The sequence below is a fragment of the Engystomops pustulosus genome, chromosome 1 (assembly GCF_040894005.1).
Source record: "Engystomops pustulosus chromosome 1, aEngPut4.maternal, whole genome shotgun sequence".
Classification (NCBI taxonomy): Eukaryota; Metazoa; Chordata; class Amphibia; order Anura; family Leptodactylidae; genus Engystomops; species Engystomops pustulosus.
In genome coordinates this window covers 265,350,991-265,369,979 of record NC_092411.1, presented here as the reverse complement: position 1 = coordinate 265,369,979, position 18,989 = coordinate 265,350,991, and the positions used below count along the sequence as shown (strand labels likewise).

The following is an 18,989-nucleotide window of genomic DNA, read 5'->3' as shown; positions in this document are numbered from 1 at the left end:
CCGAGATACTAAGCATTTCAGACAGTCTAGTGGCGCACGTTTTCCCCAGAAATCAGCTTCATTAATCTCTGCCCTCATGTCCCATTATGCCAGCCTGAATTTGATGGTAACAACTTACCACTACAACCCACTAAGTATTGAAACTCTTATTATATTATTAATTCAATAATTCACACGTGTATTTCACAATATATAATATGGACTGCAAAAATTTAAAAAAAAAAAAATGCACAAATGCAAATACTGAAAAAGTTTCCCTAATATTTTTTTTTTTACTTTTTAGATTACCGTAAATTATGGTCTGTTTCAAACAATTCGGATGCAAAAAGAAAGAAAAAAAAAAAAAACGAGGAGTATTATTTGGCAGGGGGCATGTGGAGCATTATTTGGCAGGGGGCATGTGGAGTATTATTTGGCAGGGGGCATGTGGAGCATTATTTGGCAGGGGGCACGTGGAGCATTATTTGGCAGGGGGCACGTGGAGCATTATTTGGCAGGGGGCACGTGGAGCATTATTCGGCAGGGGGCACGTGGAGCATTATTCGGCAGGGGGCATGTGGAGCATTATTCGGCAGGGGGCATGTGGAGCATTATTCGGCAGGGGGCATGTGGAGCATTATTCGGCAGGGGATACTCACGCACTTATATGCAAAAATAATAAATCTCAGAAAATACCGAGCAAGTATCAAAAAGTTCTTCAACTCCTTAACACTATTCCGTATAAATGTGTTTCTTGTCCAGCTGTGAAAAAAACTGAAGAGCATTCATGAAGAGCTGGCAAAACGATGGTATTATTCTTTGTGTGATTCCAGATTAGTCATTCTGATAAGAGTTCCAATATTTGCCCAAGTATTTTCACATACTGCCAGCTGGGACCGGCCTGTTGCTCTCCACTTATAAAGCAATCACTTAAGCAAAACACAGTTATGGTATTAAAAGAAGCAGCTCGGATTATTCTTGGCTTAAAATATAAGTAATCCTATATGTGCTCAACCTTTCAACTCTCCGGTTATGTACAGATTTTTGAAATGGATTTCTCATAGGCCGTCTTATTTTGCAGGGGTCTCGTCTGCTATCTCGGAATTTTAATCATAACTAAAATATTTATAATAACTGTACATTAAAAAAAAATTTATATACACACACACAAATACACTAATAACAGTAGTTACAGTATTACAATTAGAATTCTTTTTATGTTAGTATTAAACTTTCTCGTGCCCTTTGGCTGCTGTATTGATCAAATGTAAAAAAAAATTAGTAAGCCATAAAAATTACATTTTTACACTATGGAATGGCCTTTGTATTGCAGATCTGGTGCATTTACAAACTTCGTATGGTAGTATAATGCAGTTTTTTAAATTCATTTTTTATTAAACCGAGGGTGAGAAATGCATTGGTCACTGCCTCCCCAGTATATAGCCAGCAAGCCCCTGTAGTATATAGCCTGCCAGCCGTCTTAATTATACAGCTAGCCCCCTTTAGTATATAGCCAGCCCCCTTTAGTATATAGTCTGCCAGTCACCTTTAGTATATAGCCATCCATCCCCCTTTAGTATATAGCCACCCCCTGTATAGTATGAAGCCAGACCCATATAGTATATAGCCAGCCAGCTCCGTGAAGTATATAGCTAGCTAACCCCAAGTTTGTGCAGCACAAAAAAAAAAAAACAAACCTAGTACTCATCTTTCCAATGCCCCCGGCAGTTCTTCTTCTTTCTTCATCTCTAGTTCAGTGACGGGTCCTGGTCCGTGCACATGGCCAGGTCAGCGCACACTATGATGTCAGCGCCGGCTGAGATCATAGCTGCTTGGGCGCTGCACATGGACCTGCCACTGCCGACGGAACAAAAGGAGACCTGCGGAGGCGCCGGGAGGTGAGTTTTGACTTTTTTTTTTCTTGACTCGAGTATAAGCCGAGTTTGAGTTTTTCTGCATGTTTTTTTTGCTGAAAAACTCGACCAGGAAGTGAAGAATCGAACATCCAAGTCCTTACAAGGTATGTACTACCTCTTTAACCCCTTAACGACTTGGCCTTTTTTAGTTTTTTCACTTCCATTTTTCACTCACCAACTTCAAAAATCTATAACTTTTTTATTTTTCCACATAAAGAGCTGTGTTATGGCTTATTTTCTGCGTAACAAATTGCACTTCATAGTGACGGTATTTAATATTCTATGGCGTGTACTGGGAAGCGGGAAAAACATTCCAAATGCAGTGAAAATGGTGAAAAACCACATTTGTGACGTTTTCTTGTGGGCTTGGATTTTACAGCTTTCACTCTGGGTCCCAAATGACAGGTCTACTTTATTCTTTGGGTCGGTACGATCATGTGGATACCAAATTTGTATAGGTTTTTTAATGTTTTCATACATTTAAAAAAATTTAAAACCTCCTGTACAAAATATATTTTTTTTTATTTTGCCATCTTCTGGGGCCAATAACTTTTTCAGACTTTGGTGTACGGAGCTGTGGATAGTGTCATTTTTTGCAAATTTTAATGGCGTTTTCATTACTATAATTTTTGGGACTGTGCGACCTTTTGATCACTTTTTATTAATTTTTTTATATTTTTCAAAATGGCAAAAAAATGCCATTTTCGACTTTGGACGCTATTTTCCGTTACGGGGTTAAACGTAGTGAAAAAACATTATCTTATTTTGATAGATCGGGCATTTTCGGACGCGGCGATACCTAATGTGTTTATGATTTTTACAGTTTATTTCTTTTTATATCAGTTCTAGGGAAAGGGGGGTGATTTGAATTTTTAGGTTTTTTTATTATAATTTTTTTTTTTTTTACTTTTTTTTATTTTTACTTTTACTATTTTTCAGACTCCCTAGGGTACTTTAACCCTAGGTAGTCTGATCGATCCTATCATATACTGCCTTACTACAGTATGGCAGTATATGTGGATTTTACTCCCCATGCATTACAATGTGAAATTAGCACATTGTAATGCATGGGTTAAAACGAAGTAGCCTCGGGTATTCGGAACACCCGAGGTTACCATGGCGACGGATCGCCGCTCCCCGTGACGTCATCGGGGAGCAGCGATCAACGACAAGATGGCGGCGCCATCTCTTTGAAGCCGCCGGCGGCATTGCCGGCGGAAACACCCGCGATCGGTGCTAGCAATATGCAGCAAAGACTTACCGGCTATGGAGAGGGCTCGGCCCGCGAGCCCTCTCCATGCACCGGGACCCGTCGGGAAGGGGTTAAAGGGCATCTACCACCAGGATGAAGGCCTGTATTCAAATGAGCCTGGGGGGTTCCAGGCTCCATAGCTGTTAATGGAGCCTGAAGGCCCTCAGGCTCATTTGCATACAGTCTTTCATCCTGGTGGTAGATGTCCTTCAATGTTTGTAACCTAGTCCAAGATTATTTTTTTCTATTTTCTTTTCTGTATGGAATTCTTTTAACCTCTTAACCATCCATGAAGTACGGGGCCATAAGCAATGTATGAAGACGGTCTATGGGCTAAACACCCAGAAGTAACACCAGCGATTGGTGACATCAGAGGCATTTAAATCCCCATGGTGCACAGGCAGTGCTTGTAACTTATCATCAGTAAATCCACCAAATACTGCAATCCAGCTGTAGGGTAGTACGGTATATAGAGGATCAACCAGACCTCCAAGGGTTAAAGAACCCTAGTTAAAAAAAAAAAGAAAAAAAAAAGAAAATGCGTAATCTACCAAAATATAAAAATGGTTATTCTCATCAGTGAACCCCATGAAATCTTCTCTTTCACTATTCAATCGGCAGCAGACAGTGTCAGAGAACACTCTGCAGAGCGATTATACTGCTTCGTGCAGCAGGCAGTGTTCTCTATTAACGTCCGCCGCCCATTGGATAATGAAAGAGAAGATTAGCATATTGACACATCCCCACTCGTGCTGCAGCTCCGCGTCTCTCACGATACCGAAGATTGAATAGTCAGACACTGGGGCTTAATATCTCCGTACTAGGAGAAAAATTCTAATTGCCCCTGGATCAGTGTACAAGCCCCTACATTCTGGTATGTTAGATTTAATAAGTTTGGGGTGGTGAAAGGTCCTCTTTTAAAGGATTAATAAAACATATTGATTGTAATGTCCTACAAATACAACCACACCAACTCTCCTCTACTTGATCTGGTACAGGACAACCCGGCTTGTACACACAAAGAAATCATAGAACTGACCAATCCCATATCCACCAGGGAAGGACACTTATCAAGTACAGATAGTTTAAAGGTACAAATAACAGTGTAATATTTTCCCACCCCAAAAAAATAAATAAATTGTAAAACAATTTCAATAATTTATTTCAGGTGTTTAATTGGATGCCCCCGGGTTACAAAAACGTCCTTTATGAGCTTTTATTTTCCCTTTAAATACTGTAATTGCCAGCATCAATTACAAGGAAATATCTGGTTCTAGACAAGGAGGCAAATTGGGAATAGTAATGATTCCATGATCTCACTGAAAGTGGATTCCAAAAGCAATAATGTATATTAAAGAAAAAAAATGGAAGAGAGACTATGACTAGAGAGACTATTTCAGATTCTGAAAAAAAAAAAATTAATAAAAAGGAGATGAACAAAAAAAAAAAAAAAAAAAACACAACTTTCCTGTGAATTCACCCCTACTAACCCAGAGCCACCTCTGTGTGAATTCCGTCGGGTCTCTGTTTAACCACCTGCACCTACAATGTTTCCATGTACCCAGAAGGCCTCTACAATCACGGGCCTAAGTTAAATGACATCTAGGACGTTTTGTCATTTTTATATCATTATATCTGGTCCAAAATCTTTTGGCTATTCCAAATTGTCTTATTCTTCCACCAAAGCGCCATAATATCATATTCGAGGCTACCAGTGGAGCACGTTCTAAGGCTGCATTCGAACAGCGGCACATGTTGGCGTCAAGGAGAGGAGGAGGGGTTGACCGCTGTTCACCCCACCCCTCTCCATAGTGATATATGGCGCACGTTGCCGTATTCCGAGTAAAGATAGGACATACCTTTCTTCCGGCTACAGAACGGTATGGTGCCGCACCGTACCTCTCCCTTACGGAGCCTTGCGCCCATTGCTGTATATGGGGAACGTATATACACTATATATAAATGCAGATACATTTTCCAGGATGGGATAAAGAAAACATTACCTGTTAGTGACCTTGTAAGGTAGCCTCCTTAACATTAAAGAAAAATTTACCATTAAGATCAAGGATTTTAAACACCGCAAACTTACATGCTGGTGTTTGCCATATCTCTGATGTTCTTTTAGATTTTTATGTCCTTATTTTTACAAAAAATGCCTTCAAAATTATACAAATGAGCCTTAGGGGCTCCAGGCTCCATAGATGTTAATGGCGCCTGGAGCCCCTAAGGCTTTGGAGATGGGCCACAGCCACTGGCGAAATAAAACTCTTATAACACATTTTCAGAGCGCTTTGGGCGATTTGTGTCTAGACAAGACGTACAATAGAAAGTTAAAAATAATCAAAAATAGTCTTGTAAATAATGTAGAATTCAAATTATTTGTAATCACTACTGTAACGGCCAGAGCTGCGTTCCCAAAATCTTAATAATGCATAAACAAGAAATGTACAGTGAACTTTTCCAATTTATGGCAAAAATACTAATTTGCGTCCCTAATGCTAAAATAAAAAATATACTTGAGGACAAACTTTTTTTTCTTTTTTAGATATTTAGGGCTTGGAATAAGTGTATAATTCTCTGTGATCATAGATGACATGGATTGCACACCCATGCATTCTCCTTGGATGATATAATATACATTTATAACACCAGTACAGTGAGTCACCACCAGTAGGAGAGCCTCAGCCTGCATCATACACACCAGGAACAGCAGGAGGAAATTGGAAGGTACACACGCTGCTCCCGGCCCGGCCAAAACAAGTACTGCTTAAGATCCAATTACTGATATTACTTGTTATGACCAACCAGCTTATGCAGTTTCCTCTTGCAGAATGTCAAGGTTAAAAAATTACCCCTCTTAAATTCTGCATGAATTTGCATAATAATATCGAAGTTTGCTGAACTTTTAAGTTGTTTTAAAAAAGTGTTACTCTTTACTTGTCCACATAATAACTGGTGTGGGCGGAGATGGGGGGGGGGGGGCAACTAGGTCTCCCTACCCCCACTTATAAGTACCCACTAGCAGGTAACAGGACTGTACAAGGACAGAGTTTGGTTATGGGTAGGTTAAAACTTTTGTTTTTGCCCTATATTTAGGAATATAATACATACTAGCGTTATGGCTGAGAGACTGAGCTTTCATTACAAATAGGATAATTGGTGAGGCGCAAGGTTTCGAAATATTTTTTTGTGTAATCAATAAGCTAAAATTAAAAAAGTACAGTAGTAAATTATAAGCGACCCAAAATAATGTCCAAATATTGGCAAAAAGAAAGAAAGGCATAAAGCTGCTATAAATAGTAAATAAACGAATCTAGATGCATAGTATTTTATGACAAGGATGAGAAGAAGGACATATCGTTGAAGTATGTAAAAGAAAGGGTAACATGGGTTTTGGAGTCTATGTGCTTAGAAAAGGGAGATGGGAGTGACTGTGAAGAGCTGCAGACATGGGGGTGCAGATTGTATGAAAAGGGGCAGCCAACGGGGTTCAGGTTGCATTAAAAGGAGCAGGCATAGGGGTGCTGGCCATGTGAAAGGGTGCAGGCATGAGGGTGCTGCCCCCGTAAAAGGGTGCAGGAATAAGGTTGCTGACCATGTAAGAGGGTGCTGGCATGAGGGTGCTGCACGTGTGAAAGGGAGCAGGCAGGAGGGTTCTGGCCATGTGAAAGGGAGCAGGCAGGAGGGTGCTGGCCGTGTGAAAGGGTGCAGGCAGGAGGGTGCTGGCCGTGTGAAAGGGAGCAGGCAGGAGGGTTCTGGCCATGTGAAAGGGTGCAGGCAGGATGGTGCTGGCCGTGTGAAATGGTCTAGACACAAGGGTATGTATATATAACAAAAAAAATGGTAAAACCCAGTTTATGAGACCACGTCACTTTTGCCCCACTGGCTAAAAAGTGCCCGATTCGAAGGATCCGGCACTGCCCCTGTCCTGGAGATCAGGTGAATTGCTGACAACATATATATTTCTGCTAATGTCTAATCATTAATTTGCTGACAAGTTCCCTTTAACCTCTTGTCTTCCAATGACAATATAATTTTGAATTGATATTATGGCTTGTGGGGGAAGGAGTTGGTTGAGGCACCAAAAAAAACTGACGTTGCGTGCTCTAAGAATAGGAGCCCCATTCTCATGATCAGTAGGCAGGGTAGGGTCCCAGCAGTTGGACCCTCACCAATCAGCTTCTTACCCCTAATCCTGTCAAAAGGGATCCAATCCCTTTAAGTGTCCCTGCTCTGAAGCAGTTAATGAGGCATCATAACCATTCCATATGAAACAAAAACAACCTTTGAAATCCTCTTTCCATCGCCTGTGGTCTAAAATTAAAAAGAAAAACATTGGATCATCCGGACTCTCCAAGGGTTTCCCTGTTCACACTTTCCTGCTAATTCTCTCCTCTCATCATGTGCTTTATGAGATAAGAAGAGGTGTCTGGAGATTCCCTGTGTCCCTTCTCTCGCTAATCGATGTGTTCCAGGAGTGGAGAAATAAAAGGGCATTTCACTGTAATGATGCGTCCAGACTTCCCTCAAGTCAGGTGGTTACTCGCAGTTAATGATCTGTGACATGCCACACAAGTAGCCCTAAAAAGACTTATTATCCCACTGCATGTGCAACAATATTTGCTTTATGGATGGCTAAATGAATGAAGACATTCAATGCGACTGTAAAAGTAAGAAAAAAAGTAAAAAAAAAAAAATCAAACGAAAACTTACAAGTAACATGTTTTCTCGGAGTAAAAAGGCTGTGAACATTTTCCATTAATACTTAACCTTTTGCTGGAGTAGAGCAACCACAAGTAATGACTATATCCAGGAAGCCGGAAAGTTACCCATAGTTAATTTTTTATTCGCTGCTATAAACAGAATGTTTCATACTCTTAAATATATAAGATCGCCGGCCTCTCAAGGATTAGCCATCAAATTCTGATGTCACGCTGGGGAGAAACCCACCCCCCAAAAAAAATTTCGTCTCTTATTGTAAAGAATGATGATTCCTGAAAACAGGAAAAGGCAGAGCGCTCACTTTAATTAAACGTGCGCTGAACTTAAATCCCGAAAGTGTTAAAGCCGCGGACGCGGCCATTAAAAAGCGGATTGTCAATCTGGCCACAAGCGAGTTAAAAACCCCAAGCTATCTCCCCGCTCGCCATCGGACGCTCCAGACGTTCGCACGTTGGCTGTTTAGACTTTTATTTCGTTTACTAGACTCAGCGTTTGTCCACCATATGTCCACTGTAGATTAACTATCCCCGCGGGGACAATTAGGCCTTTCCATTTGTTGCGAGAAGACCTGAATATGAAAGACGCGGCCAGAAACAACATTTCTACCTAAACCAAAAACAGAAGCACATTGAGGTGGGGGAAAAAAAAAGGTAACAGTTTATGTAGCATCTTTTTTTATTAGGTATAAGCCGGCCGCAGACGCACACATTAACCCCCATAGTTTATACGGTGTAAAATATCATATCGGTGACTTATTTTCTGTAGCTATAAGGACAGCTGTGCAGTTAGAGACACTTCCTGCTCTTGGGCTGCGTTCACACGTCGCTCAGCGTATACCCATTGACATATACGACCATATTGACCACGTATACGCTCAGCGGAGGTAATAGAAGGCTATGGGGAGCGGATGCAGCGTATTGCATCCCTCCTCCCGGGCTCGCCAAGTGGGTACGTCACTCAGCAGGAGGGAGGATGCGGTGATCTCACTGTCCATATAAGGACAGTGACATCACTGGGGAAATACCCCAGCACCCCATCCCCATGTACACTCCTTCCCTCCGCATCAAGGGAGAGGATGAGCCACAGGGCGATGTATTCAACGGTACTATACAGGCATACAGGGGGAGATTTATCACAAGTCTCTTAGAGCAGAACTGTTGTAGTTGCTCATGGCAACCAATCAGAGCGCAGTTTTCATTTCCCCACAGCTGTTTATAGAATGAAAGCTGAGCTCTGATTAGTTTCCATGGGCAACTAGAAAAGTTTTACCTCAGAAACTCATGATAAATCTCCCCCACAGTGTAAAAGCATATGGGAAGATTTATCATAGGTTTCTGAGGTAAAACTGTTCTAGTTGCCCATGGAATCCAATCAGAGCTCAGCTTTCATTTTATAAACTGCTGTGGGAAAACAAAAGCTGAGCTCTGATTGGTTTCCTTGGGCAACTAGAACAGTTTTACCTCAGACACTTCTGATACATCTCTGACAGTGTATAAGCATACAGTAGAATACATCAGGCCATGTCAGGAGCCCATGCGACATGTCCTTACAACATGTAGCAAAAACGACATGTGAACGCAGCCTTCGTTGGCTTGAAGCAAATATAGCATCATAATCCATTAATGCAAAAAGTTTTGTAACTTTTTCCAAAAAGAGCGTCATACGCTACAGTTAATAGGGGCATGTGACATAGCGATTGGGCCGGGGTGGCGAGTGTGGCGCCACCACTTCTCAGAAACTACCCCAGGGGTAGGATCAGCCTTTAAATCCCACTAATATTTTATCAAGGTTTGATCAATTGAGCAGTTTAAGGACCTTTGAGGATTTTCAAAGGTCCTGGAAGGGCTCTTGCGTATTTGTTATAAGCTGGCAGACTTGCATGTGGATTTCAGAACTGGAGGTCTGACTCTTAATTAACTCTAAAACACTGTACTGTATTATTAATTTATTATTAATGATTTACATGTTATGGCAACCCCTTAGAAAAATGGACCGGTCACTGTCTGATCACTGCAGAGCAGCCAATAGAAATATCTTTCTGCCCTGCTTGTCAGGGAAGGAGCAAACACTCTGTAACTGTGTTGTAGAAAAAGTTTAAAAAAAGTCAGCTGCTGCGAAAAAGGGAGTCTAACTAAACATAGATTGTCCATAAAATGACCAAAACAGTAGGTATTTTTATGATTAAAACACCAACAACTTTAGAACAAATATTAACCTACCATTACTCGGCTCTTTTTGTTTTTGAATTTTAATTTTTTTACTTCATCCCCCTCAGGAGTCAGAACTCCTGTCTTTTCCCTCATCAGCTAGACATTCCTGTCCATAAAATGGCTGCAGATAGAGGGTCATGTGATCTCTACCTGTCCATGAGCAATCATCCTGCCAGGACCTTATGATAGTAATCATGAATATAATAAGATCACGGTCCTGGTAGTCCTGGATGGTAGATTGCCCATGGACAGATAAGATCACATGACCGTCCATCTGCAGCCATGTTATGGACAGGAATCTCCGGCTGATGAGGTAAAAGACAGGAGGCTTCACTTTACATATCAAAAAAACAGCGCCGAACTTTTAATAAATGTATATTGGTAAAATACTTAAAGGGGTATTCCGGGAATATGAACGTCTGACACAAAAACCCATGATGATATAACTAAATGAATACAACAATACTCAATGTCATTAGTCACAAAACGGAGCTTAAATAATTTGATTTTATGATTTACAAAATTTATGGCCTCTCTAAAGTAGGTGGAGTTATCACTAAGATGGCTGCCACTGGAAACTACAAGTTCCATGATCCTTTAGTTCTCAGTAACTCCTCCTACCACTTATGCTCTGATGATATAACAGACTTTCTTGCTCTGTTACCATAGTAATGATGTGTAACTGCCATCACCACAACACTGGCCATACTGGATGCACTGCAACCAACTGACTACAGCCAAACATAGTGGTGATCACATGACCTGCCCAGGCAGGTGTAGGACATGTGATGTGAACATGTGACCGGCGACCATCTTCTGTCCTGCAACTAACAACTAATTACACATTAGCTTATATTTTGAGTGCCCACTTGTATATGAATTATGCTGATTCCTGGAATACCCCTTTAATATCCTGCCCCCCAACACTTACACACATTCCAAAAAAAGTGAGGTAAAAGTGGCCAACCCCTTTAATGTAAATCCCTTAGATGAGCTTATTACGTAGAGGGCCCCCCTTTACTGTATTGTATTAGGGTCCTGGAACAACTCGAGTTACAGGCAACAAATAGTCTTGATCACCTCGTCACTTTGGGTTGCCAGGGATAGTATTTAATGGGCTCCTTGTTCTCCTCGTATTAATTATTAAACATAGCTGTAGGCAGCTGGAGGACTTCGGATTTCCATGTGATTTATGGGATGATGGTAAACCAGCAGAAGGATTTGCCAAGTGAAGTGGCACATGAGGTGTGGGAAGCTTGATACAGGAGTCTGGCAGGAGAAGGTTGAATAAATTTCAATGTGACGTCAAACGTGACCACCAGTTGCGGCTTTAGGGGGGGGGGCGAAGCCTTTGAAGCTGCATTAACAGCAATGTCTTCTGGAGAGGACTCCGGCTCTGTTAGGGAAAGATCCAGTTTTTGAGGTAATAAATTTGCCAGATCTTGGCATCGGCTCCATGACAAGCTACAATGGACCAATGCCATTATTTTTACATGAAAAAATTATTATATCGGAGGTCAATTATTCATGTTTTTCAGTATTTCTGTATAAAAAGAAAAAAATCAAAGCCAACTGAGGTCCAAATAAATTTGTTTTTTTTCCATGGAAAGAGTAGGAAAGCGTAGCAGGCTATCTTGTCTTAAAAAAACATTGGAGGGATCTGAAAATGCCCACACATTAGGCCACATTCACAGCTGTTAGAGGCAATGGCGGATGGATGTCACTGTATGGCATCCATCCCTGGCCTCCGCTGAATAAATATTGTGGCCGTTTCCCCAGTGATGTTAGTGTCCACTCGGGAGTCACCATGGTCATCAGCAGTAGCAAATCACTGGCTGCTGCATATGTTAACAGCTCCTCCCACTTTCAGAGGGAGGAGCTGAATTGGAAGACGTATCACACTGTATAAGCACGTGGTGGGATACCCTGATGTCCTCCATTATAAGGATATGCTGAGAATTCTTGCAATGGGCAGCAAAAAACAAGATCTGACTGTAAACTTAGATGAATGTGTTGATTTTAGCATGACGATCAAGTCAGCCTCACTCTTGATGAAAGACGGATCAGACATGTGGAATTTCAACATGCCTGACCCTTTGTTTACAAGCAAGATAAGCTGATAGAGGTTTTTAACAGTGGCCTATTCCCCTCTACCAACTGAAACCATATTCACACTCCACCCAGGATCAGGGAGGAAAGGGATTGGGAATAATAGATGCCCATTAAGCCATCCTACAGGCTAGACAGTCAAGCGAATGTAAGAATGAGAGGTCTATGTCAAATTTTATAAAAAAAAAACATCCCCATAGTGAAATAGATTAGCGATCCCTTTCATATATCCAACTTTATATTTAGTCGACTATTAAAGGGGTTTTCTGGGCCTGCATTACAATACCCATAGAATAGGTCCCGAATCTCAGAATGGTGGGAGCCAAACAATCAGCAAACCCAATGATCATCTATTCTCAGCAGCTGATAAACTGAGAATGGAGCAGGAAGCAGACAGCGCCATTCTTAGTGTTGTGGTCAGACCAGGTTACTACAGATTAGATCTTATTTATTTGAAGTTTCCAAAGTTTTGTAAGTCTTTTGGTATTGACCTAAGAAGGTAATGTGCATCTTACATGTACAATACCATTGGAGGTTAAGGGTAAGGAGTGATACCCACAATTTACAGTGCAGCAGAAACTGATGAAATCCCGATATTTGGAATGTAATAATCTTTATGTGGAGGTATAAGAACCATACCCACGGTGGTGAGAATCCTGATAAAACAGAGCCTAATGGATTCTTAGGATTAGCGTAATGTAAGAATAACAACTTTCCAGTGACATTATTCAGCTCAATAGCGGAGTGTTTCCCGGGGTCGGGGCGTATGAATGGACCCACCAGCATTTATAAAGCGGGTCCTGAATGTTTACACTGTGTTTATTATGAAACACATAATGCAGTGTTGTGACCTCCATACGTTGTGCTTGATGCCAGCCATCAAATTAACACTCTCCTGCCACCTCCTGCAGGAAGCAGACGCTCGCAGGACTTCCTGCATTTACCATACTGGAAACTGCGAGATGCGAAAACGATTTACTGATCGCCCCGCCCAGGACAAAGCTCTACCGAAATATACTAAATATACTATACAAATGAAAAAAAAAACACAAATCAAGTTTATATTAAAAGGGGGTGCTGGCCCAAACCACAGGATCCATCGGAGAAGTCATCAATGGGAGTGCGACATGCGGCACCCAACCGCTCATCTATTGCACACTATGGTTACACACGGCTTCTTCGCGGTATATCGCCCTGCAGCAGTCTTAAAGGGGTTGTAGCAAGTTTTGTTATTTCCCCCCCCCCCATCTATAGAAAAAGTGGATAACAATATGATCAGTGGGGGATCCAACTTGTGGGACCTTATCGATCACGAAAACTGGGGGATGTTCCTGCTCTCGGTAACTGATGCCACTCTGTTTAAAGAGGACCTGTCAGGTTTAGTGTCCCAAATCGCACTGTGACCAGTCCCTCCGTGGCCACGATAAAAACAAAACACAGAGATGTGTCCGATAATGCGCATCGGACTAATCTCTTGTGCTCCCCGTGTGGTCACAGTTCTTCAATGAAGCCAGAGCACTACACCCCGGCTTCATTGCGCAGGCACTAAAACGGCGCACACAGGAGGACTTAATAAAGGGCCATTTTTTTACGCAAAAACACTGGTCCATAAGGACATGTGGGTGGTTTAATGTCCTAAATTGCCTTGACAGGTCCTCTGTAAGGCCTCCTGGACATGACTGAATGGTCCCATCAGTCACCGTGGCCCGCGTACAAAATATAGGACGTGCGCTCGGCTTTCAATGCAGAGGAGTATGGGAAGGGGGGGGGGGTTGCTAATCCAGGGATCCGGTCCAGGCGAGCACATAGCCGTCTAATACTAGTCGGGAGGTTAATCAGAAGTTTCTAGTTTCCCATGGCAACTAATCAGAACTCGGTTTTCATTTTTTTTCATTTTTTCATCAAAGCTGTGCTCTGATTGGTTGCCATGAACAACTAGAACAGTTTTGCCCTCAGACACTTCTGTTACATCTCCCTCTATGGGAAACAAGGGTAGAATTGCTGCGCACAATTTTATGACATTCCCTTAGTATTGAATAAGAAGGAGGATGACAATCAAACGTGGTACAACCCCTATAATACCCCCGTGCCTTGCCGCACAGACTCAACAGCTCTTACAGAAGATCTTGGCTAGTAGGGCGCCGGAGTAGATTTTTGTGAGCTTTCTGACAACACTTTTGTCATGCCTCTGTGTTTTTAAAGTGACAAGGGTGGCAAAAGTTTTGTAATTTTTTCCAAAAAGAAAAAGTTTTCCCAGCTCTGCAGGGCTGCCGGGTGTTACGCCCCCTCTGATCAACAACTATCCAATGGGTAGTTTTAACCTGGAAATCCCATTAATAGCTTTTCAAGGTTTGATCAAAACTCCTTTAAAGGAAACGATCCAGTCACCGTGACTGTGGTAATCTTAAATTTGTTATCCATGGCCAATCAATTTTTAAAATTATTCTAATGAGCCAGAAGGGCTCTGGGGTGATACCTTACCTGCAGCTTCACAGTTTGTTACAATGAGCGTAGAAGGGGGGAGATATGTTCTGCTCATTGTAACAGCCTGTGAAGTTACAGCATGGAGGGGTTCTGGTAACACAGACAGAGGAAGGAGGGAGAGAGCAGGGGGAGGGGGAAACATTTCATGTTCATTGTAACAGTGTGAAGCTACAGCACTGAGGGGCTCTGGTAACAGGTAGAGGGATAGAGAGCAGGGCGAGGAAGAGATATGTTCTGCTCATTGTAACAGCCTGTGAAGCTACAGCACTGAGGAGCTCTGGTAACGCCTTCGGAGACCTTCTGGCTCATTAGCAAAATTTTAGAAGTTGATTTTAAAATGAAATAGGTAATGAATAACAAATATAAGAAGATGACCGCAGTCACGGTGCCTGGATCTATGAGTAAGTGTCCCTGGTTTATCATACTTTTATGGTAGATTTTCTTTAAAACACTTTAGCACAATATACATAAAGTAGGTGGTAAATCTCCGGACAAACTATAGAACGGGAACATCAATATATATTCAGGACATTTTAATGCAAGGATTAAAACTAATCTCTCCTATTAGCCATTGGTTTCGGAGAGAAGTGTTAGACCACTCGCAGACCATGGCTGAAAGTACATTAGCCCGTAACCTTTCAACTTCACGCTGAAACAGCCCATCACTTTTTGCAGAGAGTTCTCCATAGTGGGACGATCAATCACGGCTGCGGAGTACATACCGTCAACATTCTTAATTAGGGTTGACACTCTCTCCCTCCTTGCCCCCCGTCTGTCAAGAAGAACTGTTTAAAAATCTGACTTATTAGTCCATATTAGAGAACAGGGGGGGGACGGGTCTGGTTAATATCTTTATGGTGAAATCATTCATCCGTCCAGGCTACGCTGGTGCCTGATAATTCCTACCCTTACTAGAGGTTGCAGATAACCACTGGCCCCCCGGGGACAGAGGTGCTATAAATCAATGAGAGTGCAGCTCCCATACATCCTGGGTTAATATCTGTTTATAATATCTCTGCTGGGAATGTAGTCCTGACACATTTGGAGTCATCTTAGAGAGTGAACAGGCTGAGCAGGCAGGGTTACTTAAGAACACCAAAAAGCAAGCTCAAGATACACACATCTGTCAGAGATATGATGTGGGTAGCCCCAACGTCACTGCTGGATTGTGATGGATGTCACAACATTTGGACCCCCTTATTACTATAATAGGGGGTGATTGTATGGAGTTTGTTGTAATATGGTTGGTTATGAAGAAGACATATGCTATAGAGGGGCAAAGTCTCTGACCCCCCTCTTCACTACGGCAAACAGATGACATGATTTAGGTAACATATCTGCGGTATGATCAGTCCCAGATGATCATCTTCACTTGTAGTGTCCTTCCTTATGGGTAAATAAGCCCTGGGGCGGCAGGGTTACTCAATGGTTAGCATTACAGCCTTACAGCAATGGGGACCTGGGTTCAAGTCCCAGGTCAACATCTGCAAAGAGTTTTTATGTTCTTTCCGTGTTTGCGTGGGTTTCCCCCGGGTCCTCCAATTTTCTCCCACACTACAAAATATACTGGTAGGTTGATTAGATTGTGAGCCCCATGGGGACAGGGACTGGTGTGATGTGAGCTCAGTGCAGTGCAATCTGTGTGCGCTATATAAATAAAGGAATTATTATTATTATGCACTTGCTGATAAACCTTAAAGGAGCTATACCAAGGTTGATTGCTATCTACAGGACAGGGGTTGAAAATCTGATCAGTGGGGGTCCATCTGCCCATCGATCACAAAAATTGAGTGGGGATTGTTCAGGGTCTATTCCCTATCTATTTGATTTGCCGGAGATAGCCAAGAGCTATGCTCTACAATTTCTTATGCTCCAATAGTGCTGAATGGAGAGCCGGGCCACTCATGATTGTGGGTGTCCGAGGAACTGGAGCCCCGGAGATCAAAATGTCATCCCCTATCCACAGGATAACAAAAGATAACAAACTTGGTACAACCTCTTTAAAAGGACACCTGTCATCAGGTCTGTGTCACTAGTCCTGTCACTACTATCTGTTGGAGCAGCTCACATGGATCCCATCCCAGCCATTATCTAGTTATTTCATACATTAATCATTATAAAATCATCATTTCTTTATTATGTAAATGAGTCTGGTCACATGCTCAGAGGCAGTGATGTCACCCCTGTTACCCCTCCCCTCTCCTCCCCCTGCTCATGTGTGTCTGTAAAGTATTGCTGGTATCTGTGCTGCATCTTCTAACATGCTTCATCCTCCTAATATACAGGTGAGAGACACAGACATCAGCTACACATGAATCTGACATGTTCTGCTGTAACATGGCTGCCTGGAGCTGTTGTATCTCTCCTATACACACACACACACATGCACACACAGGCTGCAGGGGGCGTGGCCACCAGCACCAGGAAGCACATCATTATACAGCCTCACATCATTATACAGGCTGTCAGTCATGCACTGGGGGTGTGGCTGTGCCTCCCACTCATGAATAGAGTGGACAGCTTGAATATGCTAATGCTTCATTGGACATTTCACAGGTCATTTGCATACAGCTTTAGGACCTCATTGCTTAGGTTTACAGGCATGTAGAGGGACAATGAAGGGATAGAGGCAATGCTCTCTAATGGCAGTTTATGAAAATAGATTTAGTTTAGGGGGTTATTTTGCATGACGGGTTCTCTTTAAGAGACGCTTCAAAACAATCAAAACAGACTGCAGCTAGAAGGGAGAAAGTGACATCATGTGACTAATTCTTTTTTTACGGCCGTGTGTTACCCATACCGCACCGTTTATATATGGCCATATCCACTTTAGGGGGCAATATGGTCATCCAATTTGAATGGCTGTATTACCCACCGAGGTGAAAGCCGTACGGCTGCGCTGATACAGGTAGGACATGTCGGATTTAGGGCACAGCTGCCGGATTCCTAGGAGAGAGGAGGGGTGAGGAGCGCTCATCCCCACTTGCTGGATCCGGCTGTATGCTACTCCCAGGTACAGTCTGGTTAAGCAAGGGTCCTCAAATAAATAGCACCCAATAATATCTTTCGTCTGTATTATAATCCTGGAGGTCAGGTTTTTGAAAGATGTTTCGCTTATTGATATCATTTTTTCTTTCGCTATGCGCTCGCTGTCAGATTGGATTTTTAGCATTATTTTTTTTATATATATGAAAAAATTTTAGTTAACAATTCTTAGGATAGACGAAGAATTCAAAATTGCAGAAGCACCCACATATCTCGTATCAGCACTGGCACATATACCCGGGGGGGGGGGGGGGGGGTAGGAGGCAGCCAATGGGACGCTGTATACTTTTATAGGAATTTAGGACCTTCATAAAATTGATATAAAATATAAATTATGAATACAATGTAAAACCCAGAATTTACCAAAAAATTAAAAAAACCTCACATACAGATGTCGGGAAAGGCATGGTTAGGGAGCGGACCTGGCAAGCCTTTAGTTGAGAACTTGATTTGAAGCTACAGTCCTTGTTGCAGATAAATCACCGGTGCGGTGTTTGCACTTACTTTTATTGCCTACAAGTGCTATGAACGGTTGCGTTTCGGACTCTTCGTTGACCTTCTTTACCATGGAAAACCAGTCTTCTAGATTCTCAAAACTCTGATAGTTGGTGATATCATAAACCAAGAGAACTCCCTGCAAGAGAATTAAGGCCGGTGTAACACATCTTATACATTATTTCCCAGAACTACAACACAAAACTCAAAGACTACGAGACCAGTAAATAATGTAACACCGCAATGGACAGGATATCTAGGTCTAGAGATGTGTATATCTTATGCCAAACATTAATATTCAGAAAGCATTAACAGGATTAACGGAGGTTATCTACAGGTGGCCGAGGCAGTAACAAAGACATGCTTAGTGCTAGATAATTGTTTCAACATAGATAACAAGACATCCGCTGAGGAACAACAGAATCCGCAGAGAATAAGCCTAGAATTCTGGAGATATGAAGGTATTAAATACGTGTAAAATTATAGAATACAACAACGTGGTGGTAATAGTGAAGGGGAATTGAAGGATTGATGGTCCATAACTATTTTATAATAAATATATATATGTGTGTATAATAACAATAATGAGGAGAAAAATTATAACTAAGTCCTATCAGTTAATATCATGTGTTAGAGGACCACTAATGGAACAGGGGGAAGGAGAAGACAACCCAAGGGTCAGATGCCCAGAAGATAGGATCCACCCCAAAACGCTCCCAGACTACGGCCTCATGCACACAAACGTGATATGCTAGGCTGTGAGCTAGCCATCCTATC

At 42.1% G+C, this 18,989-nt stretch overlaps 1 protein-coding gene across 2 annotated transcripts in view; it reads right to left on the bottom strand.

Annotated features, from left to right (window-relative positions):
- RAB28 (RAB28, member RAS oncogene family) overlaps positions 1-18,989 on the bottom strand; it is a 74,290-nt gene that overhangs the window by 27,026 nt on the left and 28,275 nt on the right. For both annotated transcript variants that reach the window (XM_072126073.1, XM_072126072.1), the window contains exon 4: positions 18,222-18,351. In XM_072126073.1, coding sequence (XP_071982174.1) covers positions 18,222-18,351 — 130 coding nt within the window. The remainder of the gene's footprint in view (positions 1-18,221; positions 18,352-18,989) is intronic.